Source organism: Chelmon rostratus, chromosome 21 (assembly GCF_017976325.1).
Source record: "Chelmon rostratus isolate fCheRos1 chromosome 21, fCheRos1.pri, whole genome shotgun sequence".
NCBI lineage: Eukaryota > Metazoa > Chordata > Actinopteri > Chaetodontiformes > Chaetodontidae > Chelmon > Chelmon rostratus.
This window is the reverse complement of record NC_055678.1, coordinates 8869564-8888833: the sequence shown is the minus strand read 5'-3', so window position 1 is coordinate 8888833 and position 19270 is coordinate 8869564. Positions and strand designations below refer to the sequence as shown.

Here is a 19270-nt window from a genome sequence, read left to right as displayed (position 1 = left end):
ATGAGTAGTTTGTCAGTGCGGTCAAGAACAATCTTTACTTTAGGAAATCATCATCTTTATGGTTAAAAGAAATAAACGAACAGAAAATAACCAGTAAATAAGTATAATATAAATATAAGTATAATGTTGGCGTCAAGTCTGCAAGTTAGCTGTGGGCTACAACTTGAGCCCTGTTTGTTTTTAGCCCATATACATTTTTGCAAACTGGCACCATTAAAAGTATGCCGAATTAGCTGTTATTGGTTCCTGTTTGTAATGTACCCATGGATGTACAGACAACTATCACTGGATTATTGTGATATTGAAGAGAACTTAAAAATGTGATGATTTTCAGGCAAGTTCTGAAGTTATTAAGAGCGTCTTTTTCTACGGTTCCTATGTGGGATTAATGGAAATTGCTTGGCCATGGACACCAGAGATACTGATATTATCCAATAGTATACGTCACGATGAATTTAAAAATGTGTGTATCATGTCTGTGTGTTCCCATTAGACTGAGCTATGACTCAGAGGAGGACAAATGTTGATGCAAATTGTGGCAATCCAGTGCTAATAAAAGCACCTTATTCTGCCTGCATGAGCTGTGTGTCACAGCCACTGCTGCTGATAAACGGGCCAAATCAGCAGTCAAACCATAACCAACTCCTGTTGTTCTGAGAACGCTTGCATGCACCTCATATAGCATCTGTTTGACATGTTCTGGAGCACAGAGACAAATTAAGCACTTTTACAGGTGCAAGGTTAGATTTTTTAGTGTGTCCTTACGTATCATATATCCCTGATTTATACAGCTGATATAAATAATACGCACATTTGAACATCATTTTCGGTCAATATGGGGGCACTAGAAGAAAGTTCGTGGTACGGCGGTTGCTGGTAGCTCATTATAAGTTTCCTTTCCTTCTAGGAGCCACAGAACCCATCAGGAGCTCCTGCAAAGTATCAAAACACTACAGCATTCAGGTGCTGAGGGACCGAGAACAGGAAAGTTAACGGACGCCTTCGCTGATGTCGGCAGGTAGAGACCAATGTTGCACACGAGGGGCAAAACCAGTTTGGGAACTAGGAACGTCCAGGGTGTATACTGTGAGACACAACATCTGTGCTTCTTTCTCTTGCTAAACACCTCTCCAAACACACCATCCCAAACTATGCACATGCCATTTTTGGGGTCTTTGAAAACATCGAGGATGTACTTAAATTTAAAAACTCTCCAGTCTTGCTTTACAGTTTTGCACGTTACTTTCAATGATATTTTAAGTGAATTTAAGGCAGGGAAATATCACAGGTTTACTTTCATATATAATCATGTGTTACTTGTTGTGACCATTATCATATTCTCTAACACGCATCGTCAGAGAGCGTGCATGTTGATGGCAGTATAATTATCAACACCCTTTTAGCAAACACTCTGGTGCTGAAAACAGTGGGTCAAAAATAACTGGTGATCGTTTCCCGACAGCTGCTGTCCAAATTGCAGCATGTGGCAGCTTGATGCACATTGATTCATTTCTTCATATAAATAATACCTTCTCTGAATGTGACATGCATCCAACATAACTGCAAACGTGAGAAACATTAAGAATAAAATATTTTTTCTTGGACATGAAAGAAAAACCCCAAAAATGAAAGGAACATCAGTGATATTCCTGTCTTGGTGCAGTAAACGCCATAGATGAAAATGGCTGTTGTTGTCAGCAATAAGCAGGACGCGCCTGAGAATTGAGGTTAGCCTGGGGACGAGCCCGCAGGGTCTCTACAGCCACTCACAAACCCTGATTCACTCCGTAACCCCACATCGTTACGCCGAGCTGTGCTGCTCAGTGAAGTTCAGAGCACACAGCGTGGAGTAACGGGCTCCTGCAGGTTTCTGCTGGGAATCAAAAAAAAAAAAAAAAAAAAAGACAAAATAAGACAAAAATCCATTTTGAACACGTAGGGAGAAAAAGACTGAGGTGATTCAGGGGGGTTGTGAGGAAAAAAATGGTTACAAAGCCACGCTCATCAGCCGGGTGCAATGAGTACAGAACATGCCTGCTGTTCTGATAAAACATGTTGGTTAGTTCCTAAAAACGTCTACGCACGTGTCGAAGGCAGACGAGTGGAGTGAGGCCACAAAGCAGTGAGTCAGAGTTGTGCTGGGGAGGCCTGACGAGTGTTGTAGGTATGACCGAGAGGTAAATGGATTTCAGGGAGACACTCAGATCGCCTTTAAACTGTTTATACAACACTGTGAAATTAGCGGTGAGCAAGCTTTTTCTCTTTTGATGAAAAACCCATGACACCGACCCCATAATTGTGCAAGTAAGGACATATTCACAGAGTGCTTTTGGAGTCTGAGCTGAGTCAAAACATTTCTTCCTACTCCCACTGACACGATACCGAACACAGCGGCGTATCCATTGGAGTCCATTGGACTTTTATTAACAAAGCCAAAAACATAAACCACCTTATTGGTTAAATATTATTCTCCTTTTTTCTTTTAAAAAATATCCCAACATGGTGGATTTAAATCGTGTTATTTGGCTTCCAACCATTAGCCAATAATGCCCAGATATTTAAAAAAGAATGGAGGTTAAAGCACTTAGAAACTAGATCCTCCCTTAAACCCCTGGCAGCTACGCATTACTGCTCAGGTTCAAAATGTATAGGTTGCACTGTAACTACCCGCGAGCCTGAAACCTGATCCTCTGTTTGCTCAACATCGGTCACAGTATACAGAGAGCGATCGGATCCATGGCGTCCACTCAGAGCTGTGAAAACAATAACGCTATCCATGAACATTTTGGAACGTCTATTTGGGATTCTCTTCGCTTTTTATATCTCTTTGATGCGGCAGGATCCAGAAATACTCTCACTGGACCACAACAGCATGTTCTGCTCTGTTATAAATAAGAGACTTAAACTTATACTACTACAGTTTGCGCCATTGTGAAGCTATTAAAATGCCCACAATCAAAACATGCAGTGTCGAACCCCAAATCCCGCAGCGGTTAAGCCATGATTTAAGCCGTCCTGGAAGCGGACCAACCACTCTCACAGTGAGGCATAAAGAGCTTAGGATGGGAGGGGATGGATGTGTCTCCCTCCCCAACCGCTCGCTGTCCGTCTCATCTGAAATATGAGGTTGAAATTCACTTGTCCTGAGTGTTGCAAACAAGAGAATGAAGCTGACAAGGAAAACTGACATAAAAATTAAATGTTGCTGTCTGAATAAGTAACTCTGATGTCTATCGTACAGGCGATGACTCACCTCTCTGGCAGCTCTCCAGAGAGGAGGGGTTCTCAGGGCGAGAGGGGGAGAAAACAAACTCTGCCCTGTGCTAACAATGGAAGTGGAAATTCCTAGCATGTGTTAAAATGTAAATCATGTTCTGTATCTGGGAATACGGACATACTGTAACTGTAGCTGCTGCTTGTATTTTTAAGGGTGGAGGGGATGCAGGATGCAAGTGTGAACTCGGTTGCATGAGCATCTACAGCTTGCAGGTGGAGAACGGTTCTCAGACATTAATGCATAAGATTGAGTTTGTGTTCTGCAATCTGACACAGGCTGGCTGCAATTAGGCGCTCAGAACGAGGGCTGAACCTAAAGTGAACTTTCAAAGTTAGAACCTGTCGTGTGACCAGTTTGCAACAACATCTATTAACCTCCAAATATTCATTTTCTCTAAGTGGTCATGTTAATTAATTAAGCTGAACTCGCCAAAAGGAAAGCCTGTTTGATGTAAAGTGCCAGCTGCAAAAATTATCTGCCTTTCCTGCGAGAAGAAAGAGAAGAGTGCGATGAGTTTTGAAGGCTGAGTGAGCTCTACTACGGCATTGTGTAGCTAATGATTGTTAATGAAATCTGGAGAGCCCAATTCGTGACGGTTGAGAATTCCTTATCATAATACTGCTCATGACTTTGATTTTGGGGTGGGGGTGGGGAAAGAGTGTTATCGCAAACCTCTTCTTCACAGTTCCTCCGTTCTGAATATGATGCTACTCCACAAAACTAATTATACTCAACCGATTGTTTGTGCCAAATGAGACCCTGCTGAAAACGTGGCTGCCAAACATAGAGAAGTTCCAATTTAGAAAAGCCTTCTCACCCCCCCAGGTCCTGGGGGGATGGTAATTATCACACCTGATACTTGCTGGAGTCCAAGACTAATGGTGTGGTTGCTGCAAGAATTTGGCCTCACTGGTGCAGAGAGTTAAGGATCAAGGATCAGCTCTCAGATCTGTAGACCGTGCAGGCACAGATGGGCCACAGGTCAAGACAACCTCAAATAAATGTGTCAAAGCAGCACTCAGATTTGTCTGTGCGCTGCACCAAGGGCGAGTGTTAGTTATGTCATCAATTTAGACAGACTCTCGACAGTCTCGTCATTTGCATTAAAACTCAGAACACAAGACATTGCATGCATGGTCTCAACAGTTTCCTGCAGCATGGAAACACTGACGGCTGCAGTTTACAGCAAACAAGGTCCCCTTGACATTTACAGCTCCGAAAATGGTTCTGTTCATAAAAAGTGGAGAGAAAAATGGGAAGAAAATGCAAATGGGCTGCTTATTATGCACCAGGGCTCCATCTAAGTAAGAGTCTGCAGCCATGCTAGCTGCTTTGTGAGGGCACGGTGGCGATATGAGCTCCATGCTAACATCTGCAAGCTAACGTGCTCACAGTGTCAATGCTAAAATGCTGATGTTCAGAATAATAATGTTTCTCATGTTTACCATCTTAGTGTGTGTGTTAGTGTGCTAAAATTTGCTGGTTTTGCAGGTTTAAGATGCAAATTATTTTTAAAAAATACATATTTGGACAAGGGATCAGCAAAGTCATTAGTATTCATCCTGAGGGGAAATGAATGTCTGACTGACATTGCATCTTTAGAGAGACGCATTTTATCATTTTGATCTTCACAGTGTATTTTTTTTTAAATCCTTGAAATACAAATTCTATTGGAAAGAAATTGCAATAGCTTTAATGCACTTGCAGATTGCAGATCACTTGGTTCCAGAAAAGTTTTTAAGACTCGACCACAGACAGAAATTGCTAATGTGATCACAATTGCAATGCTTAAATGCTGATGTTTAACAGGAATAATGTTTTTCATGTTCATCATCTTAGTTTAGTGTGTCAGCGTGTAACATTTGCTGGTTTTGCAAGTTTAACTTTCAAAGTACATACAAAAAGTACATATTTGGACAAGGGATCAGCAAACTCAATAGTATTCATCCTGAGGGGACATGAATGTTTTTCATTTTGATTTTCACTGGTTCTTTTTGTTTTGACAATGGTTGCATCAGATTTGACCAGTTCGATATGTTCCTGAAGGTTTTTTTTTTTTTTTTTTTGTCTTATGAAAACTTTAAAGAAATTGATATTGGGTGTAACTCAGTCTTTTTTGAGGTTTATGACAGTGCAGTAAAATTATTTCAGGTAACTCAAATCAACTTGTAAAGTATTGTCTGAAATCAAGTCACATTTTTATTAATTTTTGTGTCCTTATCTTTCCAATTTCAAGATACCATGTGCAATTTCTAGAAAATTCTTGAAATACATCAAAATCTATTGAAAAGAAGATGCAATATTTTCAATGCACATGCAGATTTTTTCACTTGGTTCCAGAAAAAAAAGTTTTTAAGACTCGTCAACGGACAGAAATGGCTTAATAAGATGTTTTTTTTTTTTGATTGGGGACAATAAAGGCAACAAATAAGTCTCACATAGCATTGTTTCTTTCTGGAAGGCCCTGACAAAACAGGCCTGGCAGCTGCTGTCACCCGAAAATAGCGGCAGACTTAGAGGCGGGCAGAGAGCCGAGTGACGCTCCCACGTTGTTCATTCTGTTGCACCGGGCGCGGTGAAAGTCACACACGATCCCCTTGGCACCAGAGTCCACAGGTGGCAAACAGCCTCCCGTCTCACACAAGGCCACGGGGCATGCTGGTAGAATATCCGTTACACATAACAACACTGACGTCTAATCTGGAGCCAAGAGTCAACTGGGAATGTCAAGAAAAGGGCACATACAGTGAATCCTGTTGGAGTGCTTTGATGCTGAGCTGAACGCTGCGGATGTAACAATAAAGCTGAATTCTCAGTCATGTAAAGAATAAGTGCTTCCATCGCTTCCGAACGGACATTTCTGCTGCTGCAGTGACACAGTCGCCTGTGTGAGAGGAGATCAAGTGTTTGTCCCTCTCTCTCTTTCCATCTTTTCAGTCTCATCAGACAAAAAGCTTTTCCATGTAGTGATACAATTGCTCAGCAAGCCTCTGAGAGGAGGAGGAGGAGGTGAGTTTGTCTGATGAAAATGTCCTTCTGGCCCACCTATAATTTCGTTCGGAGCTCCTTTCTCTCCCTGCGGCTGCTCCCAGGCGACATCAAATCCAGACGACAGCGGTCAAGATGGAAGACGACTCCTTCACCTGGTCATCCAATAAGACTTCCTCCAAAGGCTGACCCCGGTAATCCGACACGACCCTGAATCTGCAGCACTTTTTGTTTGGCAGCTGGCGGCGATGAGCTAGAAGTGAGCCTGCAGACACCTTTTGTACCTCGTTAACCTGCATCCCACGGCATCCCTGATCTTTCTCCAAGAACGCTGCGTCTTTGCTAAGAACTTTGCATGTTCACAGTCTCCAAGCACTGAATGCGACAAATGAGGAAATGGATGCACACTTTCAGACAGTCTCTCCTGAAATAGCAGTGTGAGGAATGAAAAAAAAGGGTTTGAGAGAGTTCAACACCTGCCTGTATGTGAGCATGCTTGATGGAGTCTCTGTTTCAGAAACTTACAGAACTTGTTGGATGCAGCCGTTTCACGTTATTTGATGACCCAACTGTACTGTGCACTTTAGGAACAAACTGATGCATTTTGTGCCAAAGATTGCACCCATTCTTCCCAGAATCATAACTCAGTCAAAGCAAAATACACAGATGACATGCGCATAATTTTGAAATCAGATCTGATTGAGTGATCGCAGGCTCTCTGATGTCCATCGAGGATAAACACCCATAAATCGGCCGAAAAAAAATTTAAAAAGCGCTCTTTACAACATTAGATCTTGCCTCAGGAACTACTAGTGGCTAATGTAGCATAGGTTTTCATGAAGTAGATATGTCATGATCTTAATTGTCATATATAACTGTTGAACACAGAAGCCTGAAAAAAACCCATGAAAATCGTCTTTTCTTTTCACATTACTGATACAGTAGAACGTCAATGTGGCTCTTACATTCTTAAAACACTGAAACTCACCTCTTTTATATACATATTTACATCATGCAGTAGATAGTTGCTGTGTGTTGAAAACCTTTGCACATGCAGGCAAAAAACCCATACATGTTACCATTCACATGCCAAATGATGGCATTTCTAAATAGCCTATCTTATAGTGACAGTAGCAGTTAATGGCATGGCCAGATGAGACAAGCAGCGTCAGAATCACTGAAATAAAGACTTAAAATGGAGTAAAAACAGCAGAGAGTTGGCCAACATGCCAAACAACAGGATAGATAATTCATCCAGGTCTGACTTTGGCATCTGTGACTCTGTTCAACCTGTGACTGCGATTGGGGTTAGGGGGCAAAGACTGCAATGGGAATAGTGCCAAATGGTAGCTCTGTGCTTCCATTAATAGAAAACCTTTCTGTTGCCAGAATAATAGCTTTGCGACATCTCAGGCCCCCCCTGTGGACCTCGAGAACCGAGCACACGTGGGCTAAATGTCACTCAGCGGGGTGCCATCATTTAAGAGAAATCACATTTTCCCCCAGACTACACTGACCTCAGACTCCATCACACACTCCCAATCTTACAATTTCTGGATGATTTCGTGTGACTGAACAGGAAATAGATGCATGACATTACGGGAGACCCGCTGGGTTTCTTGGCACAGGTACAAGCTGCAGCCACCTGTTCAACCCCCAAAGCGAGTTTTGTTTGTATTGACGCGAGCAAACAGGAGCGTGCTGACATTTTTGATGAATAGGGAGGGTGGTCCTGTATGATGCAAAAGTAACTGGGGGGGAGGGGGAACGCAATAATGCATAAACTGACAGATGGGATCTGTCTGTGTCCCCAATCTGGGGGAAACCGTGTCTTTATACATGCAACGTGCCACTGATCTGAAATTAGAGAATAAACACGAGGCTTCGCCTTTTCTGTTGTGTTTGAGTGCATGAGGAGTCAACCTTTACAGGCTGAAAGGTCATCAGGAAGTGTCCTCCCAGCTAATCAAATAGCCCCGAAGGCACGGTTTGATCTTTCACAATCTGCCGAGATGCCGAGCCAGCCGGGCAAATGAACATCAGGCCTCTGGGCCTTCCACGGGGCAGCCTGCACCTGTTTATCACTCAGCATCCTCAGTCAGAGGTAAACAGTGAGCAGCGAGCATCACCGCGTTACACGTCACATTCGGGCGAAATGTGTCATGCTGTGACTGTTGCCTCAAATTCCAGTTTGAGATGGCAGATTATAAAGAAGTGAGAGAAATTAATTTCATGGAGTATGAAAAAAACATAAGAAGCTGCAGGCTTGTGTCGAGTACTTTAAACATTAACCAGCCTCTTAACCTTTGATGCGTGTCGTGGCCTGTTTATGGGATGATGAGTTTGTCATCATATGCTCACTCATTTTCTTGATCTTATAACTTTATTTGTTGTGCTTTGTACATTATGTGTATTGCTTATTTTGTCTCATATTTTTATTTTCTCCTTTTCCATAAAGCAATTTGTAACTGCTATTTTGACCTAAAGAAAAAAAACAAAACAAGTAATTTACTCTGCAGAGACATCGACCGATGTCCCTCCGACTGATGCAAAATATCGCAAGCATCCCGCAGCTGAGCCTCCTTCTTGCATAATCCATGTCTCGGTTGTCTTTAAAGGTTTAGATTTATTCTCTCCTCGGCTTCATCCACATCTGCACTCAATCATTTAAGCCGGTTTAATTGGTAAAATTAATTAGACGACATGCATTTGACTTGGATTCACATGCACCAAGTGTATCGTGGAAACACGTCTGCTCCCTGGGTATGGGAGAAAGTTAAACACCGATCGATTCACCCTCTGCTGGCCTTTATTAATGAAGGCTGCAAGCATGAAACAGGTAAAGATTAATATCCTCGAGTGGAAAGCTGTTTCAGAATATTTCAAGCGCAAATAGGTTGCTCGCATGTACTTGAGAAAAGAAAACAACAACGTGGGTGAAGATGTGGGAATAGCAGCTCACCCCTACTCAACAAAAACACACACAAATAAATGCTAGAAATAAAAACACACACTCAAACACACTGTTCTTTTCATCTAAGTCATCCATGCTCTTACTTCTCTCAGATGGCCTGGAAATAGGCTTTAATGCCCCCCCCCCACCCCCGCCCCAAACAGGCTGACATACAAAACACACATCTGCCGTGTTTAGGTAAGCTGCAGTTGCCATGGTTACAGACGAGCACTCACTAAACAGTTGTGTGTCAAGCCATCATTGAGACAGGGCACTTGAACCGCGCACACACCATTCAAAGTGAAAACACAAGGAAAAGCAGATGATGTCACGCCTCTGTTAGCAATATGTTGCTGTCACCATTAACCGTCACTAGCGTCTCCGCTCAGGACTAACTAATAGAAGACGCCGTGGGGACAACCTGAGCTCAGCCTGAGTCATCAGAGCTTCATACGACATTTGGAGGAAGGTGAAGAAAATGTGCTGTTTTTAGCCCAAACAGAGCAAAATAAAAAAGGAAAAAAAAGAAAGGGGGTTACAGTATGGGCTGATACAGACTTCCAGAATGACACACGAGGATGGTAAACTTATTGGGATGTATATCAGACAAACTGTGTCTGATCCTGTTCATCCCCCTTTTAAAGAATTCATAAAACTGCCCTCAGGAGGACGCCATAGAGCCGCTGCAGCAGCCAAGAACATTTCGAAAAGTCTTTCATACCATTTGTAAACACCATTCCCACTGGAACCACGTCCAATATTATTGTCTGTACTGTGCATGTTATTTATTATTTTATATACTGTGATTTACTCTGATGATCAGCTTTTTCTCACTCAGTTTTTTTCCCATGAGCATGAGCTAAGTTGTTAGTTAATATTCCCCATAAAGCTAGAATGTGGCTTCCCACCCAGCACCCATGATTAACAACCTCCACACACACGCACCGAGCCAACTGGAGATGCTGCACCACATTTAGGGGGGTGGGTGAAAGCGGGATCAGCCCCGAGCACTGCGGCAAGCCTTGGCACGGCGCTCCCACTCACGCCATTTCATTTCATCACTCCTCAGTCCTGCCCTTGCATTGCCAAGCACTTATAGCCAAATCATCAAGCACTCTCGCGAAACAAAAACAAAAAAAAAGAAAAAGTGGAGCAGAATCTCCATCATAGCGAAACTGTCCTTCACCAGACGCCCTCAGACCAGGTGAGCCAGGTCACTCGTCCTTCATTTAAATCCCGCCGTACAGTACAAGATGACATGTGGTCGAAGAGGCATGTGTTCTCCATGGGACGCTGTCAACACACACCGGGCGCCATGGCAACCACTTCAACTGACCAAATGCAATTGGTAAACGGTCCATGTCCCTACTTCCCTCCCTCCCTCCTTCCTTCTGGATGTGTTTCTCTGCTGTCTGAGGGCATTATGGGGTGTATGACCTTAATACACTTGTTAAGTCTCTCCTCTTTGTTGCCTTGGCTTTGTTTAATGCATCTGCCTCCCTGTCTGAGAGATAAGCTACCACGATACGCACTTCAAAACAGTATATTTATGCGTCGGACAAGCAGATATAAATTCAAGGGACATTCGGGCGTGCCCGATTTGTGGCTTGTCAGATGCAGGCTCCTCCTCAGCAAGGTCTGTCCTTTAATAACAAATATTTTTCACGATGCCCCCTGACAGATAAATATACGGCGAGGGAGTTCAGCCCGAGTGCCGCGCTGTCAGGAGGAAGTTTGGGGGCGATCGAGATCGGCCGTCACGCCTCAACTCACCGACGTCTTAAGCGGCAGCCTGCTGCATGCAGGCTAAGGTAGCTCGAGATGTCAGTCAGAGATTAAACGAAAGATGATGGCTGATAGTGAACTCACCAGGACTCTTCCTGTCAGTGTCTGAGCAGATATCATGACTCCGGCCCAGTCTTTGACCGAGGTCATCCAGCCCACCTCGCTGGCCGCCGCGTCGTCCTTGTCGGTGCGCTTGATGCCATCGCCTGTGGTGATCCGGTGGACCTCCTGAAAGAAAAAAAAAAAAAGATAAAGACAAATCTGACTTGGTGTCTAATAGTAAATAACTGGTCAGTAGTGTCATTTTGTTGTCTAAATCAGGAACAAATTAAATCTTTACCGGCTCTTAAATATAGGTATGATGGAACAGAATAAGACAAGAGGGAAGAACTGGGCGGGAAAGAGAAATATATTCTGTGAGTTTTGGGATGATGGTGTTATCAACACTGCTATCCTGCAGAACCTGTAAATCAATATATAATTGCCTTGAGCAAAGTGCAGATTTTTACTGTGCTGGACCATAAGCTGGTTGGCTAAATCACCTTTGCAGCGGGCTGGTGTTAAACCTGTCAAGTCCCCTGTCAGTGCAGTGCTGTACTCCAGAAATGACCGACCAGTCCGAGATCTGAGCTGCAAAAACAGCTTGTTAAAAGAGAAATGTTTGCATATGCCGTCTCTCTCTGTCGGCAGATTTGTGTCCAGCTAGCAGCTGTCCAGTTAGCGTCCAGGTCACAGCACAGAGACCAATAAAGACAGAGGCGGCCAACAGGTAGAGCCACATTGAGTTCAGTGAAGTCCGGCAGTGCAGAGGCTTTGAGGGACAACAGCTTGAAATTTCATTATAAGTTTAAAGAAACAGCCAACGTCCATAGAAGCGAGAGTGCATTTGACTATATGGTCGCTGTATCATTAGCTGTTAGTAAAAACAGAACAGTTAAAGGATTTTCATTGTTTTGACTCATCCGTCCCTAATGTACAAACATACAGCACAGAGGCAGAATCAGGATTGAGCTAACTTTAGCACCATAACAGCCATTGTAGCTTAGCAAGTAAATAAGTAAAAATGCTCTTGGCCACTAGTGGAGGTGTTTAGAAATCTTTGCCTCCATCTATATTTAATGCTATATCTTCAATAATGATGCCAAAATACCCTGTTAAACCTCCATTACTGTATTTGATGTGTTTGTCCTCTTTGGCTCTGCTCAGTTAGCTGTGTAGCTTATGGCTAACGTGTTAGCAGCCGCACAGCGATATTAGCATTCATTTGGAGTCGTGTTTCTGGCCACTCGTCAATTACAAGGCCAGTATTTACTCTCCCCTTGTAGTTCAGGTTTGAGCTTCCAACATCTCTCAAAAGCTGCGAGCCGTAAAACGAAAGCAATGAGCTGGAAGACGCTAAAACTCTCCGGAGAGCTGCGACGATGACGACATAAAGGAGACAGAAATCCAAACTCTGTCAACAGGAAGGGGCACCTACGTTTTTTTGATTGGCAGCTATGCAAAAACACGACATGAACTAGCTGCTCGACACCAAAACTCACCTGTTAAAAACATAAAGCCATCATTCTTTATGTGGTGACCAGGCTGAAGGCCGACAAAATAAGCCCACACACATGCATGCTCACATGCATACAGTAAACATACAGAGTGAGAGCAGCAAAGAGGCTCCAGGAGTGTATCCATGGCAGCCACTGAGCTCCTGGTGTTTCTGCTCCACTGAGTGGGCTGCCTGCCTGCCTGCCTGTCTCTCCTGTCTGTCTGTCTGACTGACTGTCTGTCTGCAGGGACTGGCATGATTCACAGAGCAGGAAATCGAGACAGGATGCAGAGGTTAGCTGCGCTCCCTGATGAAACAGCCCTCAGCCTCAAGGCTAACACGACTCGGACTCTTTCCCCCGTGACATCCTGCTCCTCCTCTACCTTAATGGTGTCACACATCACTCTCTCTGAGGCCTTTCTCCTGCAGCTCTGCTCGTCATGTGGGATTAAGCTGATGCAGTTTGCATAGTTGGAGGGGAAAAATGGCTGCACACAGTTGAAAGCGGCGACAGTTTATATGGCTTGCATACGTGTGTGTGTGCACTACTACGGCAGTCTTTGTTGTTGTGGCGTTAATGCCCGAGATCTCAACATGCCGCATACTCCAGATGCAGGATGGGCTGTTGTGTGTGTGTGTCCCTGTGACAGGGCATCAGCTTCAAAGAACTTCTGGCATGCAACCATGCAACATGTGCTGTGCTTCCACTCCGCCATCAATCTTTGCAAAGCTGGAGGTGGCGCAGCACCGCTGAAATAATGGAATGAACGAATGAATATAGTCTGCGACATACAACTATGGGTGCACAGTTGTGATTAGACAACAAGGGCAGCTGCTTGCCAGCAGTCTGGTTTAGGAAGGAGGGTGGGAAAACAGCTGAAATCCTTCAGTTAAAGAGCAGGGCTGGTGATAATCTATATTTATGGCACTGGCGACAAATCCCATAAAAAAGACAAAGATTTGAGCATTAGCGTGGGTAACAATGCTTTCTGACTTCCCAAGCTCTCAATCCCAAGCCTACTGGTTCCCATTGATTCTGTACAAAGGGCTCATTAATACATACAGCTTTTAAAAAGCTACTCAAACGGGTAATAGTGCATTTGTTTGGGACTATTTTTAGCTGTGAATTTAGCTCACAAGTGAGTATTTATGGCAGCAGGATGATGTATAGGGGAACAACTTAAAATAAACTACAGTGCCCATGTTCATCGTAATGAAGGGCACGTGTCATGCACTGCAACAGCGTGGCTCCTTTATGTGTTTTTAGAGAATTAGTTTTGTGAGAAAACCAACACTGAATTGATCCGTCTAACAAGCCTGTGCAGCCAAATCCTGATATGACTTATTCCTCTTAGGAGCTCCACTGTGTCCACAAACACAGTAATGAGCCACACTGAATACATTTACATGCGCAAAATATTCCAGTTTTTATTCCAGCAATATTCCCATTTACAGCCAGCTGCGCATATTCCCTTTAACAAACAGTCTCCCTCTTCCATTTGTTCGACCACCGTCTCGAAAAGGTTGCGTTGAATACCTGTTGATATTCAAGTCTTTTATAACGTTTAAAACTTGGTGTGTTTCTCCTTCCAAACAGAACTCTGGGCTTTCTCTTTTCATGCATCTCTACCCCGGGCGTGTCGCAGACTGCGGCAATAACCCCAACTGAGATGCTTATTCTGAATGCGCTGTGTATGTGTCCTAAACCCTAAATAATATCAGCATATCTGACATGTCTTAATCGCAAAACACTCAGAAAAAAGGCCTAATTCAGAAAATCCAACTGGAATATGCCGTTTACATCACCTGTGTCAAATTCAGGATACTGTCATATTTGTAATAATAGTGGAATATTAGTGTGCATGTAAATGTGGTCACTTTTGCACATGACCTGTTCTTCATTATGATGAGTCAATCCCACATACACCATCCTGCTGCTGTAAATACCCAATAAAGCACCAAATGTGTATTAATCCGCCGCTAGAAATATTCCCCATTGGATACACACCCTGTGCTAAAAACTGCAGTGGTCGGCTGTTTTAGGAAGTCTTTTTAGAAATGAAACTTTACGCCTGTGAGCCATTTGTAAAGATTTATATCTTCATAATTAACCAATGGGTTTGGGTGCTGAGTGCCAGCGACAGGGAAGGAAGTTGAATGAGAGATGATCTACTGCGTTGATTTTGGTCTTTTTATCGATTTGTTGACCTAAACAAAAATATATTTAAAAAAAAAAACAACTCCTTTAATAGTTTTTGGACAAAAATGGAAGTGTATGGCACAGAGGATATATCTTCACCCACGCAGGAAATATTTATTGTTGGTTTTGGTCTTTTAATGGGATTTGTTGCCAAAAACATGTATATACCAGTTGATTTAGATGGAATTAAAATTAGAAATGAAAAACAAATGTCTTGCATTGAAAATTGTGCTCCAATATAGCACAAAACCATCAAAAATAACTTCAAACTTGTCGGAAAGCAGTGAAAATGCCATCAGCTGAGCATGAGCGTGCACTTATTTCCTGAAGTACTGAAAGCAGACGTCATTAGCATTGTTGAGAGAAAGGTGCAACCCTACTCACACAGCCAACTTTACCAATACCAGTAGATAAATGTGGTGGAGTAAAAGGTTCAGACGTCTCAGAAAATATAAGTGCTTCAAAACTCGACAGAGCATCGCTTACGTAAAACGACGTCTTTATTTTACACCTTTTAACGTAAAAAAAGGGTTTCAACATGGTATTCCATAATGACGCCCGCCCACACGCCACACGTTTCAACCGTCTTCATTATTATTACTAAATAGCTGGCTGCACTACGAAATTCAATCATGTTCAGAGCCATTAATCAGAGACAAGCAGACCACTAGCAGACCACATTACACTTCCTACAGCCGGTCCAGGCCCTGCAGCACTAACCTGATAACGCAGTATAATAACACGTCCAGTTCACTTAGCGGCAAATGCAGCCGACGAGACACAGGGATGGCAAATTCTGTGAAAGAGCAGTTTAGAAACGAGAGGCAACAGGTATCAGCTGCTTTCAGGCAGCGGTTTCCAGTGTTTATTTGTGAGCTGCCCTCAGCGCCGTTTTAATTTGTGGAGAGTGGAGCATGTTTTGCTCTAATAAAAGGCGTAAACAGGCGCTTTTGCAGCAATTATTTTACACTGTGACCCAAACCACTAAAACTTTCCAAGGTTGCATAATTTATCTAAAAAGAAAAAAAGGAAAACTTAGCAGACTTGAAGCGGAGCCACTGGGGAAATCTAAGTTAAATCTGGCTTTTGAATCCCCTTATGGAGATCAGGGTGAGTGGATCAGACTGTGGCTTTGAGGCTGAAAGGGAAAAGAACATGCTGTTTGCAGCCTGTTGAATGGGTGGTAAACTGTTACAGCCTCTACAGTCACTGCAGTTAAGTGACAGGAAGAGCCGAGGAGAAGAAGATGTTCCAGCAAGCACTTTGTGACCAGCTGGCAAGTTTCCTTTTGAATTGTAATAGATTAACCTTGTTAGAAAAGTAATAAACAATGTGATTTAGCTTATTACATTTGATAATTTTTTGATTACTTGTCAAATACAAATATTTTAAACTGGACAATAAAGCTGAGTAGTCCTAAAAACAGGAATTCATACCAGGCAGTACTCAACACTGATTGGCAGACGAGAGGCGGTGCAAATTCTAACAGAAGAAACAATCAAAATCTGAGCAATGAATGGAGTTTGTCTAGACGTAGAGGCGGCTCCCTGGCAGCCATCCTTCCCTTGATGGTGTTGCACTCAAATTTGTCCCGTCGACTTTGCTGATCTACGTTTAAGCCAGAAGGAGGAGTTACTGCACGGTGAAAAGATGCAAAGCAACAGAAATTATTTCTTCTGTATGAATGGGTCAGTACTTGTTGATATGCAGTCCTGCATCTGCTGCCGTCATGAAATGCAGTCGCATAATCAATAATAAATACGACGTTTAGGCTGGTTATATTTATGGCCACGGATTTCAAATTGCTTAAAACAGCCACTCAGTGAAATGAGCCGTTAACACGGCTCAGTGGACGCGCTTCATTCTTCTCGGATGATGGAGTAGGTGGTTCTAAATATTTCTATGTCTGGAGGATGGTGGATCCCAGAGTTCTTCTAGGATGTTCTTAACAAACATCCGTCTGTGTCCATGGTTCCACAAGGAAGTCAGGGTAACATGGCCGCATGTTTCTGAGCATCTGATATGAATGAATGAAACATTGAAATATGATGTGATGGAAAACCAAGGGTTTCTGCTCCCATAGTCGGTTCACATTTCCATCATTGATTTGACTAAAAATGTCTAATCTAGTAATTAATGCCACTGGTTATTCCTTAGCCTATAAAAAGAGTTTTTGAAGTCTTCTGTGGCTCTAAAGTCAGAAAACAACACTGATGACGTCATTATGATGTCATCAGGGTTATCTTGATTTAGGCGTGAGCCTTCGAATATTAAAATATAAATTAAAAAAACCTTGAATGATAAATTGGGGGCAGAGTGCAAATGATTAGGCTTCTTAAAAGGGAGAATGACTCTAATGAAAGATGCTATCCAGTTGCATTATGGGAATTGTAGGATCCAGAGGTTTTTGGAGTTTGACCCACATTAAGGACTAAACATCAAGTTATCTCTCAGGCTCTGCTGCTTCGATTTTGACCACTCGTTTTTTTTAATCTGTGTAATTCTTGCAAGTAGCTTCAATCAGTCTAATTGGCTCACTAATAATTCTTAATGGAATTTAGAGGTAGGTAATCAAGTTGCATGATCGAAACTCATTGAAAATCAATTTAGTAATAAATTAGTCTTGTGTAGCTGAAGGCTTAAGATGTTGGTTAGATACAGTTCCCCTGTTGATATATTATATATTTCTATTTCTCTTTGTATTATCTGTTATCTGATAATACATCTGTTATCTGTTCCTTGTCAGTGTGGATGATTTAAGTGTTGTGATTACTAAGATTTGTTCCATTTTTAGTTGCCTGTAGTATCTTCTTCTCAGCTACATTGTCTAATATTGGACTGAAAAAGAAATCTTACCTCATGTAGGGCCTTATTGTGTGATGTGAACTTACTTCCTGTAATAATAAATTAACTTTGTCTATTTACAACTGAAAGAACTCAGTTTTTATATCTAAAGAGCTCATTGACCTTAATTTTTGTGCATACGAGAGGTGTTCCTACCGTCGTCTGATTGGCTGTTTTTTCCCCAAGTGAAATCAGTTCAAAGTATGAACTTTGTCGAAGCACTTTGCAATAATGCCGCAATCCATATGACGCATCGTCTGTCCAAACTCTATGAATCACTCGACCTGATGTATTTATCCGACACTGCGCTTCCCTGTTTTAATGAATGAGGTGACACGGGCCGGGCTGAGCGAAGTGATCGCCGTTAAGTAGGCTTAATTGGCACCACGCTGTTATCCCCCAGCACTTTAATGACCAAATCTAAAAGTGGACCCCGAAAGCACATTGGCCATGATATTTTTGATGCCAGTAAAGGCAGAGTTCAAAGATTAATCATTTGTGATTCATGACGTGCGTCTGTCCAATTATTTTTTAAAAAGGGTCAGCCGGCTGATTTCATCTTAAGGTCACATGCAGGAAGATACCTTCAATGTGAAGATGGAGAGCCTCGTTTTTGACATTTAAATCTCTAATTTCTGCCCACATGAAAAACATTTAGTTATAATTAAAGTGTACTTCTAAAGGAATATTTACTTTTGTAAAAGTAGTTTAGTAGTTTTAAACAATCTTCCATTAGACTTTATTTTAATGAAATGAAAATGGACGGGATGCATCTTAAATAGCGGCGGACACCAGAAAAGTACATGCAGTCATTACACCCGCTCGGGCGGCGGCACATCTCCTCTTTGTCACTTTGATCAATAGTCTGAGCCTCCAAATTTAGGTTTCAGTATCTCGTCTGAGTCCTCCTGCCACCAGAGGTCATTGATCACCACGGTTGGCCTATTCTCAGGATCCACCATGATCATTGCTCAAGGGGCGAGTGCATTAAACCAGAATAGAACATGTGGCTTGTGACTCAATTTCTGCACAAGTGAATGAATTATTTAAGAATATATTAATATAAATCACATTAATAATAAATCTGGAGATTTTCAGAGGAGGAAAAATTCCTGAAATATCTGCGTCTCACAGCTGATCTATGGCCCCTCAGCTGTGTGAAGAAAGACTGTATCACATACAGCACTTGGCCCCATGTCCTTCAAATCAATGAATCACTGAATGAATGAACATCATTATTTTGCTAATATCAAAGAGTAGAGAAACTGAGGCCCCAGTCTGCAGCTAAATCCAGCTCCAACATGAACGTTACGTGGCATCAGAGGCTAAAATTGGACATGAGTAAAATTTAGTTATAATGAATGACTCACCTACTGATGAAGCTGATTATCACAAACTATCTGAAATACCTGAAAACTTCATGCAACAAGAATAACAAAGTCAAATGCAGCTGGGAAAATCAGTGAAAATAGCTACGGACTATCTGCACAAGCCAGTGGTGTAACTTTTCCTTCCTTCTCACTAATTAAGTTGGATTTTGATTGCAAAAATCGAAACAAATAACATGACATGTAAACATTTTGTAAACATCATCAAGTGCATCTCTTGTCTTTCTGACTGACAAAAAGCAGCAGGCCCTGGCACCGTCATTTGTGTTAATCTGAGACCTGTTGGATCCCAGATGGT

General features: G+C 42.4%; 1 protein-coding gene across 7 annotated transcripts in view; it reads right to left on the bottom strand.

Annotated features, from left to right (window-relative positions):
• LOC121624492 (calcium-activated potassium channel subunit alpha-1) overlaps positions 1-19270 on the bottom strand; it is an 86658-nt gene that overhangs the window by 62061 nt on the left and 5327 nt on the right. For 6 of the 7 annotated variants that reach the window (XM_041962174.1, XM_041962169.1, XM_041962175.1 and 3 more), the window contains exon 2: positions 11088-11231. In XM_041962174.1, the coding sequence (XP_041818108.1) occupies positions 11088-11231 (144 nt within the window). Of the gene's footprint in view, positions 1-11087; positions 11232-11545; positions 11642-19270 lie in introns of those variants that run through there. The other variant, XM_041962173.1, reaches the window with a different exon arrangement.